This window comes from Crocodylus porosus, unplaced genomic scaffold (assembly GCF_001723895.1).
Source record: "Crocodylus porosus isolate Cpor-Errol unplaced genomic scaffold, CroPor_comp1, whole genome shotgun sequence".
Lineage (NCBI taxonomy): Eukaryota > Metazoa > Chordata > Crocodylia > Crocodylidae > Crocodylus > Crocodylus porosus.
The window spans coordinates 20576847-20593022 of record NW_017728907.1 but is presented as its reverse complement, the minus strand read 5'-3'; the positions used below and the strand labels follow the sequence as shown (position 1 = coordinate 20593022).

At 44.6% G+C, this 16176-nt stretch overlaps 1 protein-coding gene across 1 annotated transcript in view; it reads right to left on the bottom strand.

The window, feature by feature from the left end:
• XPR1 (xenotropic and polytropic retrovirus receptor 1) overlaps positions 1-16176 on the bottom strand; it is a 190537-nt gene that overhangs the window by 24612 nt on the left and 149749 nt on the right. Inside the window, exons 9-10 of the mRNA XM_019530946.1 lie at positions 9589-9754; positions 7357-7551 (exon numbers count right to left, since the gene is read on the bottom strand). Coding sequence (XP_019386491.1) covers positions 7357-7551; positions 9589-9754 — 361 coding nt within the window. The remainder of the gene's footprint in view (positions 1-7356; positions 7552-9588; positions 9755-16176) is intronic.

The following is a 16176-nucleotide window of genomic DNA, read 5'->3' as shown; positions in this document are numbered from 1 at the left end:
TGTGGTGAGGGAGGCAGGGGACAGGGGCTGCCCAGGCAGGGTGGGGGTATGGGACAGAGGCACAGCTCATGGCAGGGTAGTTCCCGCCACTGCTGGCACCCCAAGAGGGCGGGAGGGGAAGGGGGAGTATGTGACCCTCAGATCTGCATGGAGCGGGCAGGAAGGCTGGAGCCGGTGCTGGGCTTGAAGCAGGCACCAGCAGCACTGGGAGGGGTTGCAGCCACCCCAAATTTCACCGCCGCTCTGCTCCCAGCCCCACGCCACCAGGCACAGCCAGGCTCCATGTCCTGCCTCCATCCATGCACTGGGAAGAGCCAAGACTGTGCCGGGTGGCTGGCGGCAGCAGCAGTACTGGGAGCAGAGCTGCAGTGAAATTTGGTGTGGCTGAAGCCCCCTCCCAGTGCCACCATTGCCCACTCTGAAGCTCTTCTGGAGCTGCATGGGGCTCTTCTCAGTGGGGATAGGCTTGGAGTGGGCACCGGAAGGGGTCTGCAGCCACCTCAAATTTGGCTGCAGCTCCACTTCCAATGCCACAGCTGCCATCTTGCACCTGGAGCAACCTTGGCTCTTCCCAGTGCGTGGGTGGAGGTGGGACATGGAGCCAGGTTGTGTCTGGCAGTGTGGGGCTGGGAGAGGAGCAGCGGTGAAATCTGGGGTGGCTTCAGGCCCTCCCAGCGCTGCTGGTGCCTGCTCTGAGCCCAGCCCCTGCAGAGATAAGCCCCATGCAGCCCCGGCTCCAGCCCATCCCCAGCCCAGACCCAGGGGGCGCACACTTCTTTGCTCTCCAGGGGTGCAACCAACGGTGGGAACTGCCTCTGTCCCACAAGCTGCATCTCCATCCCACACCCCTACCCAGGCAGCACCTGCCCCTTCCCCCTCCCTCACCACAGGGGCATTGATCTGTCCCACCATGCCTCTTCCCTCCCCTCTCCCCTTCCGGTTTACCAGCTGGAGGCAGTTCTCCATGCTGCCAGCTCTGCTCCATGCTGTGCTGTGGCTGTGTGCAGCACGGGCATTTATCGGCCAAATTATCAGCCTCCATTGGGCCAATATCTAATACAACAAATTTTCTTTATATCGGTACCGACCTGATATCAGACCGATGTCTCGGTGCACCTCTAGTAATTTAATTTTTAACCTGATCTGGACGATCTATAGGCTACAGCTAGAATTAGTACAAACTAGTGATCACAGCTAACATGACTACAAAAAAACCAGGGGCATGTGCAAATAACATACAATACAACCTGCACATTGTACTTACACTGGATGAGCGAATATATTACAGCTGATGCTAACTGCCTAATGCCTCAGAGAGGATGTGTTTCTGTCACGGTGATGTCTCTTAGTCTTTCTCCTACCCAGGAGTATCCACAAGGCAGTGGGGACTAGGGTTTTGAGGTGCCCTATACTTGCCTAACTCTGGAGCTTGCCACACCATGGTATTTCATAGGAGCTACCCCACCATGAGTAGCTCCACCATGTTGCCACCAAGCCCTCCAGTTGGATGCAGTTTATGGTCATAATGTATACTGAATCTGTGAGTGTATCAAGAACTAAGTTACAGGCTGCATGATTTTCTGTATGAACAATGAAGGAGAACTATTTGAATCTGCGCTTCACTGTGGAAGATTAATTTTGTTTTTTTTTTATTTTTTATAACTTTTTGTCATCATCATCATCATCATCTTCACTTTATGGTTTATGCATCATTGCCTGTTCCAACTTCAAAAGCTTTCACACCATTGTTTCCATCTGTTTTCTTCTCTTGTAGACTGTAATGATCTGGCCTCCAGATCTGGCCTCTGAAATAAGAAATTTAATTTATATAGATACATCTAGCTCAGGAGGCCAAACTTTTCAGACAAGGCACAAGAGGTCATGCACTCTATTTTAAGATTTGATGCTGGATGCAAGAGTCTAGCGCTAAGTACAGACAGTCAAAAAACCCGAGGCTGAATCGATTCAGTCTTTACAGGTTAGTCTAAGCTGTGTAGATTGAACTGATAAGTAAGTGAACAGACATTCACTTTTGATTCTGGAAATGCAGCCACAAGCCTGCAGTGGTCCAAGCCAGAAGCCAGGGGTGCTAGAACATGCCTCCCTGCTCAGCTGGAGTAGACATCTTGAGACAAGACTAGCTTACCCATGCTGCAAGGCTGGGGTTTGCAGCAGAGATGCAAAGCATCTTGGGATGCTGAGGGACTGAGTTAACTTGTATCTGGAGGGGATCTGGGACAGAAGTTTGATAAACCAATTTAACCTAAATGAATCAAGTTTGATACTACATTCATCCAGGCTTATCTTAAACCAGTTTTAGCTATTTTGAAAGCAGTTTATATGCACTGAGCTTCTGCTGTGTTACAGATTTGAATTGTTTTCCAATCACTTATACCAGTTTGCATGCGATTTCCTTCCACAGCCTAGGAGTTACCACAGGCACTGGAATACAGCCTTCAACTGCAGAAAATATCTTGTGCCTCCTGAGGGTCATCCACAGACTCATAGCTTACAACCTTTCTCTGCTTAAGCTCCAAGTTGCTCACTTCTCAAATGATGAATATTTGTGACATGATCTACCATGAAAACTTGCTCTCTTCAACTCATAAAAAAATACTGATTTACCTAGTAATTCCCAGCCTGTCCCTCTACATAGTCTCACCACTCCTAGGTAGCCAAATTTTGTACCAGAACTAGTATCAAAGGTCTATTTAACTTTAAATCTACATATACTTCTCTTTAGAAAGTGAGATACACAAATGGAAATGTTGTTTAAAATCAATTACTTGACTCACAGCTTTCCAATTGGTGATTTAAATTACTGTATTTTCTCACATATAATATGCACCTTTCCCCCCAAAATCAAAACTGGAGTGTGTTAAGTGGGAAAACCGTTTTCTTTGCTGCAAAATAGGCACCCCTAGGAGACAGTGTGCATCCCATGCAGCTGCCAAGACAGATGCTGATTGTATTTGCTCAGCAAACTGAAAGGACAGAATCTTGTGTTAACCATCTCACAGCCACAGCTATTGGCTGAACAGTGTAGTTTGTGCCCAAAGCAGCAAGTGAACTGTTGGTAGTATCTTGAGGATGTTCGTGATGTGGAAACAACACTTTATATAAATTCCTGGAAATGAAGAACCATTTACAGTAAAGAACTAACCATCTTGCTACTGAACTTGGAAGGGTCTGGGGCCTAACCTTGTGCAACAGAATAAGTCCTCCCGGAAACAAAATGTCCAAGAAGTCTGGCATCCCAGGAGACAGCCTGGGTGAGGCAGCTAGTACCAGGAACTTCTTAGGGTCATACCTCCCGGACACTATGGTCCCAAAAGGACTTTGTCTCACAGTTTGCCATGATGCTGGGAAAAGAAATACATTCTGCCTTCCAAAAAACAAGATACATGTTTTATTTGGGGGCACACCATATGTAAGAAAGTACAGTCATTTGATTCAAGTCAATCCACCCAGCTTTTGATTATTCTGGGTGAGTGTTCCCATGCACCATACCCATCCAGAGAAAAAACAAGTCTGGGAATGAAGTGCAACTAGCTTTCAGGTGATATCAAGTCAGATAGTACAAAAATAAGCCAACTAACTTCCAACCGATAGGAACTGAAAATCTAAGCATAGCCACAAGTCTGCAGTCTTGACAGGTACAGCATGTACCACAGAACTAATGAGATGGTGCAAGGTTTCCAGGGTGTGTGTTAGGGTTTCGTTCTGTCATTTTTAATAAATTATTTCACATGTTAGAGTAGCAAGATTTCATTTATTGATTTTAAAAGATTTTTATGATGGCCACTTGGCTTCCAAGCAATTCTGAATGAGCCCAACAGCTATGTGATATTTGTAGCGGGCAAACTTAGTTATGCTAAGGCTTTTAGCCATAGTCCAGGCCTTCCCAGAACCAAACAACCAAATTGAACAGAGCACCTTCTGTGGCACTGGGAGATGTGAGTGCTGTGACTGGGCACTAGTTGAACAAGGAATAACAGTTTCCCTATAAGGAATGTGGCTGGTACAGTGCCAGGGGATTTGTGCACCATATAAGGAATGCTTGGCACAGGAGTCAAGGGATTGGACAATTTGGGATGAGAGAAATTACAGAAGTGATGGACAAACAAAGGAACACGTGAGTTTTGTGCTGCCACCCTGGAGAGCAACCTTGGAAATCTTGTTTGAACAACATGGGTTCCAGAAACTAGCATCCCACACACCCAGCAGAAGATCTGATGCCGGTACCACTGAAGGTCGCTGTTGTAATGCCCAAGGAACCGCTTACCAGGTAGTATTATAGGGAGAAAGCCTGTAATAAAGCTTACGGATTACTATTAAAGTTCACTTGATACCAAATCAGACCATGTCAATCCTTTGGGGGGCTCTGGCAAAAAGAATACTAGTAGCAACAGTATTGACTCCTCATTGCACACTGGATCCAGAGACAAGCTGTGATTATTAAGAAGTCACAAGACTCTCAGCAACTTGAACAAGCCCTGTCCCCACAGCTTGTGAACACCTTCCTCAACCTACTCAACATGAGATTTGAAAAGCACAAATTACGCATGTTAGCAATGAAAATCTCAGTAAGCAACACTGGCACAGGAGCAAAATTTAAACAGACCAGGAGACGGTCAAATTCATATTAAATAGGAGCATTCTGGAAATTTTTCTCTTGCACCTGACCAATTGCCTTTTTCAGAACACCCCTACGGAGACAAAAAAAATTCCTGAATGAAGATGTGGCAAGTTCACTTAAGCATTAAAGCCAGGATGTTATGCCTGAAGTTGCTTGATTTAAGAGCTGGAATTTTAACTGGGCTTTAATTCCAACATGGGAAGAGTTGTAAAGGGGAAAAAAAGCAGTTAAGCAGGTACTGTATTTTCTCACATATAGTCCGCACACTATGCAAATTTTTACAAACATAACAGATGGGTGTACGCTATGCAGAGTCTTTAGAACAGTCTTTAATGAAAATTAGATTTAGGTGTGAAAAACCCGCCTTGCTGAGGCAGGCGTGGGGGCCGTGCCTGTGGGCCTTGGGGTGCTGCGGGCCAGGGGCGGAGGACCCGGGCAAAGGACTTGTTGGGGGGAACCCCAAGGCCGGGGCCAAGGCATGGAGCAGACCCGGCCTGTGAGTGCGAGCCCCTGGCCCTGCTGCTGCCCGCACTGTGCCCACCCATCCCCAGCTGTGGGCTGATGTCATGGCGGCGGCGAGCCCCAGCGGGATTGGCTTGAGCGCAGCTGGCGGCAGCAAGTGGGGCTGCCTCCCCTCCCTGCTCGCAGCTCCTCATCCCTCCCCTCCCCTGCAGCAATTAGCACCACTTTTAGCTGGCTCCAGCTCCAGCTCTGGCTCCAGTGGCTGTGCCCTGCAGAGCCCGCGCTGCCTCCCTCCCGCCACATGCGGGAGCCTCGTACCCAACTGTGCTCCTCCACAGCTGCACAGCACGCCCCAGTGGGGGTTGCCTGGTGCCTGAGCTCCAACGGGGCAGCTGTGCTTGTGGCCATGTCTTGGGGGGCAGCTGCAGGCAAGTGGTGAGAGCCCAGTTCTCGCACGCTGGCAGCGAGCACCCGCAGCTGGGGCCAGCAACTCTCAGGCTTAATAGGCTTAAAATCGCCCCCCGACACTGACACTATCAGGTGCAGGGAATACATGGGTGTGCTCTATACATGGACTATTTTCCAAAAATACAATTTTCCATGGGCTATACATTGGTGCGGGTTATATCAGTGTGCAGGCTATATGTGAGAAAATAATCCTCACATGGGAGGCAATATTTTGGATACAACAGTGAGAAAAGCAAGGGGACAAAACATGGGACACCGATTAAAGTTTGCTACTGAACCTTTCTAAGCAAAGTTATGCATGTACACTCAGATAGAGAACACACCTATGAATATTATTAGACTTTAAGCCTTCAGATAGTTTATACTAACACTATGCTATATTTCTCAGGGCTTGCATTTTGTTCATATGACTTTCAAACCTCTACCTATTTCAGGCTAGAATCTTTTTTCAGGTCATCAGCAAGGTTTTCTAATAATCCTAGAATCTACCTGAAAGAAAATAAACTTAATAGTTTGAAGTAATCTCTGTATAATTCTTATTTTTCAACCATTACCCCCGCCTCTGACCCTATACAACAATGAGTGACTGGCTAACAAATGTGTGCAGTTGCTAATTTCTGCAGATACAAAAGTATGTATTTCAGTGGAAAGAATAATGCGTTTGACTGACATAGGACTTAGGGGAAAAAGAACAATGAAAGGCAAGATGACTGCCTGAAGTGCAGAAACTAAAAGCTTTTTCCTTCACAATAAGCACACAATCAAGTAATTGCCGTTTCCACGGAGATACAGAACTAGAGGGAGCTCAATCTGCAGTTAAATGGGTTGGAAACGCTTTCTCAGCTTGAGAAAGAAACAGCTAAAAATACACATGAAGCCCAGAGAGAGCTTTTTCTTAGTACTGTACATATTTTCCCACTTCACAAATCATAGGCCAACTCTGTTTAGTTTTCTCCAGCATAGTACCCGTCCAGTTTCAAGGGACCAGTATCTGTTATGTACTCCAGGAAGTCAGTCCATTTCCTAGACAGTCAGTCAAAAAAAAAATCAGTCTCCATTCACAGCCAAAAATGTACAGGCAATTAGGAGTTTTGGATCTTTTTTAAAAGAAGGGCTCATTAAAAGGAGCTCTCACCTTAAAAATTCTCCATTGGCACTGTAAACCCGATTATAATCATATGAGTATGCCAGCAATTTGTAATGAAAACCTTGAAATAATTCTCTCAGGCGGCAGAGTGCAGTAAAAGGTTGTCTATTAAAAACTGCATATGAGCTCCTCCTCCCCAAAATACAGGTTTCATATTTATTTTAACAGAAAGCCAGAATTCTTAATTCCCACTTTGGGGAGAGGAAGGCAAATCCTACTGCCCCTCATTAGGTAATTTCTTTTATTAACATTTTATTAGAGGAAAACTAATGGAAAAAATGACAGATGGCAGTTCACCATGAATGAATGCTAAAAGAGTCCCATTTCACTAAGTTTCCAAAGCCAGTGCAAGACTAACTTAATGCCAGAATTGGAATTTAAAGTTAAATGATTTTAACAATGACTTACAGTAGCTCAGCCCACACTAGTCAGTTCTACTGCATTGTTATATCTTTTATATCTATCTGTCACACTTTACTTCATCCTCATGTAAGGAAGAGATTTGCACCAGTCATAGTTGTGTCTCCCTCAAAAGTCAGAACCTAAAAAAATCCCAAAAGGGAGAAACAAGACTGAGGAACACAGGCAGACAAGGCAATACGGATGTTCCACAGCTTTGAGAAATAACCAAATCCAGTACCTTTGTGAGTGCTGTAGAGGGCTGCAAATGTCACCATGAAGAATGTGGTAGAATATTTGCCAGCATTAACCAGATGAGGAAAGGCCCGTTTGGTGTCACGATAACGGCGCAGGCACTGGATGAATCGCAACCAAGCAGGGATACACTGGACAACTGCTCGCACTCCGTAGGAGTAGCTGTTACAAATCTTGCGCTCTGCAAGAGGAAACAGATTTCAATTCATGTGGAAAAAAACATTAAAAAAATCCTCTTTGCCTCATTAAGTGGCCTTAGGTGCTGAAATGCAATTTTATTTCACCTTGCTTGAGCCCCCAGAATACTGTTAACAGGCCTATTTTTTGATATATGCCATAGTCTTAGCTTTAAAGCTAGGTCTCAGAAAACTGCAAGGAAGAGGATGAAGACTCATCTACCTTTTGCATTAATATTTATTTGAGCACTTAAGTGGGGTGGACCATGATCACATTTAGGTGTCTAAGACTACGGAGGTAGTATAGGATCTGGCCCCAAATGTTCCACCCTCTAATGACATGACAGCTCAATGCAAGATTTTAAGGAGATAAGCATCACCCTTCAGTCAGAAAAAAAAAAATTCCAATTTTTTTTTTTTTTTTTTTTTTTTTTTTACAAACTTCTAAAATTATCATAAGCAGAAGATAAAAATTTAAGTATTTGTTCTCTAACATTGTATATTTGCCAGCACGCAATCATCTGTGTTACCATTTCTCCTGTTTATGTGGTTATTTCCATACAGAAACTGAGGGGGAAAGGAATGACAAGAGAGCCTCGTCTACACTGAATTCCATAAACATATAGGAGACTTCCCTGAAACTGAGCAGGCGTACTCAAGGGAAGGTACAGAGTATATGAAACTTCCTTTTTATCACTTAAAAAAGGCTGATTTCAAGTTCAATGTATCCCTTTAAATATAGCCAAAGAATCTGAGTTTGTGCCTCCAAAAGAAAACATACCATCATTTAGCAGAAAATTCAGGAGTAACATATAAATTCCTAGGTATATTATTACATTCTTGAACCTGTTTTTAACTAGCCACTAAGGACCTGCTTTTCAATAAACACACTTGAAAAAATTCAGGCCATCAATATGCAAAAACTTTATTTTCTCAACCCAATGGAAATAGATCTGTTAGTCAATATTTCTCCCAGAGGCACTGCACCCTTATTCTAGTTTTCTGCTTGATGGAATATATAATCTACCCATTTGCTTGTTTTATTAATAGATGTTATTTATTTAAAGTCCAGCCTATAGGGAAGAGTTTTAGACTGGGACCCCAACATGGCTAAATGAAAAGTTTTGAAATACGCCAGAATGAAGAAATTAAGCTAATGCCAATGCAGACAGAAATCATGTTGCAAAATTTTTCAATAAATGTTAAAGAACTCACTGACAAAACTGTGTCAGTAGTTGCTGGTTAAAAATAAAAGAGTGCACACTGTCTCCGGGGCACAAAGTTAGCATTTTGCCACCAGGAGGACCAGTTAGAATTCAGACATCACTTCTTGTAACCCGGCTGGAAATAATATGGATGCAGGCTGTGCACTGCCCTTCTCCCTCTCTCCCACCCCAACTCTTCTAGCTGAAAAAAGATCCCTAACTGACCTTCAGGAAGTATGACAAACCCTCGAAAAATAGTGATAAGCCAAGAGGGGACTCACAGAGGTATATTAGGAATAAAGAAAACCCTCAGGGTAACTGCCAGGGAAAAAAATTCCTCATCAGAACATTCTCCCTCTAGATTCTGCAGTCCTGGTGGACCACTTTATAGGACTCATTTTAGCACTAAGCAACAGCTACAAGCTAAGTATAATTGAACAGTTGGGAACCTGTGTGGAAAAAAAACAAAACGAAATGAAACAAAAACTTACCAGTGCCTTGAAAATTGCTTTTTCTTTCTATTTGAGAAAACACACTTCAAAATCTTTTGGCAAATACACAAAGGTCACACCTGTCTTAGCATCAGGCTATAACTGTCAGATTGGTAAACTGGGGTATTTCAGGAAGGTTATAAGAGATAGAAAAATTACATTTTTGGGACTGTGTTTAGAAGAAACACCAGTTACACTGAAATAATTTATGTTATTGGTAATTTTTTTCTGAAAGAGATCAAGGTCTGTGAGAATTCTCAGTCTGCATCCTCAAGATTTTCCAAGCTATTTATACAGTGTGATCATACATATAACCATCTCATCTTCTCCCTAATCACTACTATACCTGTGACAGCCACAAGTCCAGCATTGTTGTTCCACTGCAGTTCAAAGCTGTAGAAACAGATCATGTATTCGAGGTCCATAAGTATCACAGCTAGGCTGTTGAGCTGATCGGCCAGCCAGAAATCTGCAAAGCCTACCTTATGGAAGGGAGCGGTGAATACCCGGAACTGAAAGAAAGGGGGGGAAAAAACGTTTACATTTCCTGGTAAAAATACCAGGAAAACAAATCAACAAGGTACTGCAAGGAATGAGACCAGGCTGAATAAATGTGGAATACTGCTCTCTCTCCCAGAACAATCGTTGTTCCATTACTTCTCATGCCAGTGGAGGAAAAAAGTCTCATCCCTTACAAGAGCCAAATGTCCTTTTTCAGCAATCCATCTCTTCTCTTGAGTTCAGTTATCCACCCTTTCCACCCTGGCTGAGGATCTTTGAATTGCTTAAGACTAAGCCAAAATCTTCCAAGTAAATGCTCAAATCCCACTGCAAATTTAGAGAGTGTTTTACATAACCAGTCTTTCCCACTCCTCTTGCTTCTTCTCAGGAAGTTGCCTGAACTTCCTCCCATGCTTTTCTTCCATCCCCTCCCAACCTGCTATCAAAAATTCTGCACCAACACCTTGTTCACTAATTTGATCTTTATTCAATTTAACACACCATATAACACCTCAGCACACATTAGTCTTCAATAGTGGGCCAACAATGGTAAGGGTTAAGGAATGGGGAAACACTACAACTCAGACTCCCTTCTGAATGCCAGCCCATTTTTCCTCCAAGCCACAACAGCACTTAGACTCCTTTTAAGCCAGGCAGTTTTCATGCTTCATTACTTTTGATTACAACTTATCCTGTATGGTTAGTTACAGTAACCAACATCCAATATCTCAAAATGATAGCCCCAGCACTGTCCTGTAGTTCAGAAATTTATGAAGCTTTGCATTAATGAAAATATTGAAGAAAGCCAATCTTAATAGTAGTATACTCCTCTAAAGATGAATGCTGAAGGGGTAGAAGTCTGAAGACAAAATAGCTACAGGCATCAGGCGTGTACACAAGTTCCTCTGTTAACTCAAACCACCCCTCATTAGACTTAAGGCACACTTCAGAGAACGCCAGCTCTGTTTTTGCTCATTTTTTGATTATGGAAAAAAAAAAAAAAGAGAGCATTTTTTTTCTGTTGAAACAGAATGCAGAGGGCATTTAGATACATACTTTATTGTGCCGCAACGCAGCCGAGATCCAGCATGTTGCAGCAGACTCAACTGATCGAGTCTGCTCTGCATGCAAGCCGAAGCATGCCTGGCGCTGCCTCACATACATTTGTATAAACGGCAAAATGCAGACCAGCGCTGGGAAAATGGCGGTGGTGCGTTTTAGTTCAAAAGCATGCCACTGCCATTTTCTCAGTGCTCACATGCATTTTGCCATTTATATAAATGCACTCAACGCAGTGCTGGTTGCTGTATCACACGTACGTCAAAAAATGTCCTAAAAGACCCCAGCAGGTCAGAATGGTTTTTAACAAAGTTGATTCCTATTTGAAATCTCTGGGTTTATCTTGTGAAGAAGCACGTGTAGCACACCAAACAGTGCTACCATTGTGTAGACCCTGTAGACCCTTGAAAGGATCTCAAAGTACCCCAGGGTGCTATGGCATTCTAGTTGAGAATTGGTTTGTTTACTTGAAGTGGGCCTGAGCAGTTCTACTTAATGGGTGACTACAGGACAGCTCCTCAAAAACTGGAATTCATTATGAAGGCCTACACTGAGGAAATAGTAAGTAGTGGATGTGGGCTGAGCTTCACATTGTTGCAGTACACCTCTTAAATATGGCATTATTGCACAGAAGCAGCAGCAACTATTGAACCCAAAAAAGGCTACAGACAGAAGTTACACATAAACTGGTTTAAGTGATCAGAAACCAGTTTAATCCTGTAACAGAACAGAAATTCAGTGCACTTAAACTGCTTTCAAAATGGCTGAAACTGGTTTAAGATAAACCTGGTTGGATGCAGTAGCAGACTTAACTGATTCAGGTCAAACTGGTTTATGCAATTTCTGTCCTGGACCTCCTCCCAGTTCAAGTTAACTCACAGTCCCCCAGCATCCTAGGATGCTTTGCAGCCCTGGATTGTGCTGTCTGTTCTACTTCTCTGCTCCCTAGCTGGCTGAGAAGAGGGTGGTGGGGGAGGAACCTGGCACCAGAAACCAGCCAGGGTCTGCCTGACAGAGGGACGCAACCCCTCCCAGGCTTTTCCCCTGCTCAGCGGAGAGCATGCCTGTGGCCAGGCCCCAGCCCAGCCCAGCAGGCTGAGGCAGGGAGGAGGGGGTTTTAAACCCCCTCCCCTGCACCAACCCCAGTCGGGATCTGGAGGGTGGGAGAAAAGCCCCCAGGCTGCCGGGCTGAGGCCTGGCTATGCCCCCTGCTCTTCACTTGGGCAGGAAACGCAGGGGGAAAACCTCTGAGGGTTTTCCTCCCACCCTCTGCCCCCACCAGGCAGACCCTAACTGGGGCCCGGTGCAGGCAAGGGCAGGGGTTTAAACCCCCATCCTCCTCTCTGCCTCATTGTGCCAGGCTGGACTGGGGCCTAGCCAAGCTCCCCGCTCTACGTTTGGGTGGGAAGTAGGGAGGAAATTCTCTGAGGGCTTCCCCTCCACTCCATGCCCCAGCAGGCAGACCACGGTTAGGGTTGCTGCAGGCCAGGGAAGGCTTCCCTTCCAGCTTCCCTTCGGCAGTGGCCAGCAGGCTTGGAGGTGTGCTCTAACACCCACCAGCTTTTGGTTTCAGCCACTGCAGGCACGTGGCTGCATTTCCAGAACCAAAAGTAAATGTCTGTTCACTTGCTTATCAGTTTAATCTATGCACTTTAGACTAACCTGCAAAGACTGAATTGATTCAGCCCTGGGCTTTTGACCGGCTATACTTAGTCAAAAGGACTGGCCAAGGAAATTTTTTCTGACTAACTCTTAAGGCTAGGGACAGAAATTACAAATAAACTGGTATAAGTGATCAGAAACCAGTTCAAATCTGTAACAAAACAGAAGTTCAGAGCAGATGAATGGCTTTCAAAATGGCTGAAACTGATTTAAGATAAACCTGGATGGATGTAGCATCAGACTAAACTGGTCTGGGTTAAATCAGTTTATCGAACTTCTGTCCCAGATCCCCCCCGATTCAAGTCGACTCACAGGATACTTTGCACCTCCCTCATAAACCTCCCACTCACAGGGTGGGTGGGCTAGCCTTGGCTCAAGCTGTTTGCTCTAGCTGAACAAGGAGGTGTGCTCAGCACCCCTTGGCTTTTGGCCTGCATTTGGCAAGCATGTGGCTGCATTTCTGGAATCAAAAGCAAATGTCTGTCCACTTGCTTATTGGTTCAACCTACTCGGCTTAAATTAATCTGTGAAGACTGAATCACAGTGCCTTTTTGACTGTTTGTACTTAGCCTAAATTCTTATGCAGTCACATACACTTGATAATCTCTAGATGGATGCAGATTGCCTCTTCACTTTGTCAGCAAATGCCACCAGGTAGAAAAGAATCTTTCAGAAATATACCTCCGCTATCCAAATAAAATGCCATTTGTGCACTATATCAAGAATGCAGAACTTCACTTCATCTCCAGCAGAGTGAAGCTTGGTAATGGAAACGTATTTACTGTATGAGGCATATGCACACTAAGAACAGAATTTGCAAGGATACCACTCCAGAAACCACAGTATTCGCAGCCTCTTCATATCCCACATAACTTTTGGTGATTGTGGTATGCATTGGAGTACACCCAGTCAGCAAATTACATATAATAAAAATTAGAAAAACTTAACAGCTACTCTTTATGTGGTTTGTCTGCTTTTTGCATGAGATGTATTTAAAAGTACTGTGTCATTTTCCGCCATTAAAATGCCCTTGTATTTTGTTGAGGCATCCCGCCCTACAACTCAGTTCCACAGGGGCCAGCTCACTTGAGGGTATGTCTAGACTGAAATGTAATGTAGAGATGCACAAGCTAGCTTTAACAAGCTGGTTTGGCTACTGGAAGCAAGCTAGCCACAGTAGTGCACAACTCTGCACCAGCTAATTTAGTGCTGAGAGAAATACCCTAGGTCACATATCTCTGTATGCAGACAAACCCTTAGCAAACCAAACTGCTACCCTACACAATTTTTGCACCATTTTTACTAAGTAAGTTAGTCAGATACATATATTAAGTTGGTACAATTATGTATTGAAACAATTATGCTGACAAAGCTTTAGCACAAAATATTTCTGTTCTGTATTTTGGGGAAAAAACTAGACAATGTTGTTTTATCTAGAGGTGCACTGATAAAGATTTTCTTGGACAATACTGATAGCTGATTATTAACCAGCCATATTGACCAGTACTGATCTGATAGCTGATTTACAGAAATGCAGCCTGGCAGCTTGGAGAGCAGCTTCCTGCAGGTAAGTCTGTGGAAAAGAAGAGGTGTGGGGGAGGGAAGGGATATGGTGGGAGCAGATTGAGGCCTGAGTGGTTAGGGAGGCAGGGGGGCAGAGGCAGGCACTGCCCAGCCAGGGCACTGAATATGACCCCGAGGCTGGGAGTAGGACAGAGCCACAGGTGGCACATCCAGGGGTCACAGGTGGGTGGAGGTGGGGGACAGTTCCCCACTGCTGTGCACACCCTGGGGAAGCATAAGTCCCCCTGGATTTTTGTGGAGCGGAGGCGGGCTGCCCACTGTGGACTCAGGCCCAGGGGCTGTGCCAGCCTCTTCCCTACAGGGGACTGGGCTGGGGCTGGGCTCGGAGAAGGAGGGAACGGGTTGGGTACAACTGTGTGGAGTGGCAGTGGTGCTGGGAAGGGTGACTGTGGGGAATTCTGGGGTGGCTATAGACCCTCAAGCCCCCCCCCTCCCCCCCCCAACACTGCCCCTGCTCAGGGTACTTCACTCTGCTGCCTTTCCCTTGGGAGCCCCTCCATTGTGGGGCAATCAGGGAGTGCATGGCCAGTCCAGGGCTCCTAAGGAAAAGGCAGCAGAGAGCCCTGAGCAGGGCCAGCACTATGGGGAGCTTGGGGGGCTATAGCCACCCCTCCCAGCACCACCGCCTGCCCGCCCCAACACAGCTGAGCCTGTCCCATTCCCGCTCACTCCGAGCCCAGCCCCCACACTGTTAAAAGCCTGGGGCTGCCCCTAGCCCCAAACCCACAGTAGGCAGCCCGCCTCCACTCCACACACAAATTTGGGGGCTCATATGCTCCCCCAGGGGTGCACGCAGTTTGTCCCTGCCCCCCTACTCCCCCTGGACAAACTGTCCACAACTCCATCCCACTCCTGGCCCCAGGATCCCATTCACGACCCTGGTGGGCAGCTCCTGCCCTTGTCCCTGCCCCACTTATCCTTCACCGTGGGGGCCTTGATCTGCCCCTCCAGGCTCTCCCCCAAGACTTACCTGAAAGGCGCTGCTGTCCAAGCTGCTGGACTGCATTCCTGGCCACACGCATGGCGGCTGCACACATGCACATGGCATTTATCAGTGATATTATTGGCTACACTGGCCAAAAAAAGCTGATAGCCAATAATGTTATTTTTCCTTTTATCAGTGCCAATCTGATATATGACCAATATATTGGTGCACCTCTGGTTTTATCATATGATGAATTATGAGATGTTTTCCATTGTTATATCTATCTGTCACACTTTACTTCATCCTCATGTAAGGAAGTGATTTGTACCAGCCATAGTTATGTCTCCCTCAAAAGTCAGAACCTAAAAAATCCCAAAAGGGAGAAACAAGACTGAGGAACACAGGGAGACAAGGCAATACGGATGTTCCACAGCTTATGATGATTTATGAGATGTTTTCCCTTCTAGCAGTAATTAAAACGGCATTTAAATATCAAATATAAGAATGCTTTGCATTTGAAAGCTTATCTGATTTTATTCTAACTATATTAAAGATATTATCCAAAAAAATTCCTTGCTTCAAACATAAAAAGCATTTAGTAAACATGTCCAAATAATCTACTAGAGATTAAGAAGAAACAGCCATAAAGCTCTTTGAGCAGTTAATGTTGATTTTTAATAAATCTGGAAATACTGTAAAATGTCCAGGGGACAGAAGGAAAGTGACTGTTATGCCAATATTTTTTTAAAGGGTAAATGGAACAACCTAGGTAATTACAGACCTGTCAGCCAGACATTGATCCTAGGCACAATAATGGATTTGCTGTTATGAAATTTGATTGGCATAAGTTATCTTGCCCATTTTTAATGTTTCTTTCTTTTAACTTTTTCTACTTTTTTTTTTAAAATAAAAAACAGTCAAGATATCTTTCTAAAAGCTAGGTCCTATCTTGGGATATATGGCATTAGAAGTTCATTGATTAAGGTGTTAGTACTGATCCCAAGACTCTCATATGGCTTTTGACTTTGTACCACGATATTTTCCACATGAAACTAGCATGTTAAAAAAAAACACAATTTAAAAAAAAATCAACATGGCACACATTAAGCAGATTAAAAATTAAGTGAGAGACTTCAAAGTGTAATTATAAATGGATAATCATTTTGAATGAGCATATTTCTAGTAGTGTCCCAAAGGAATTGT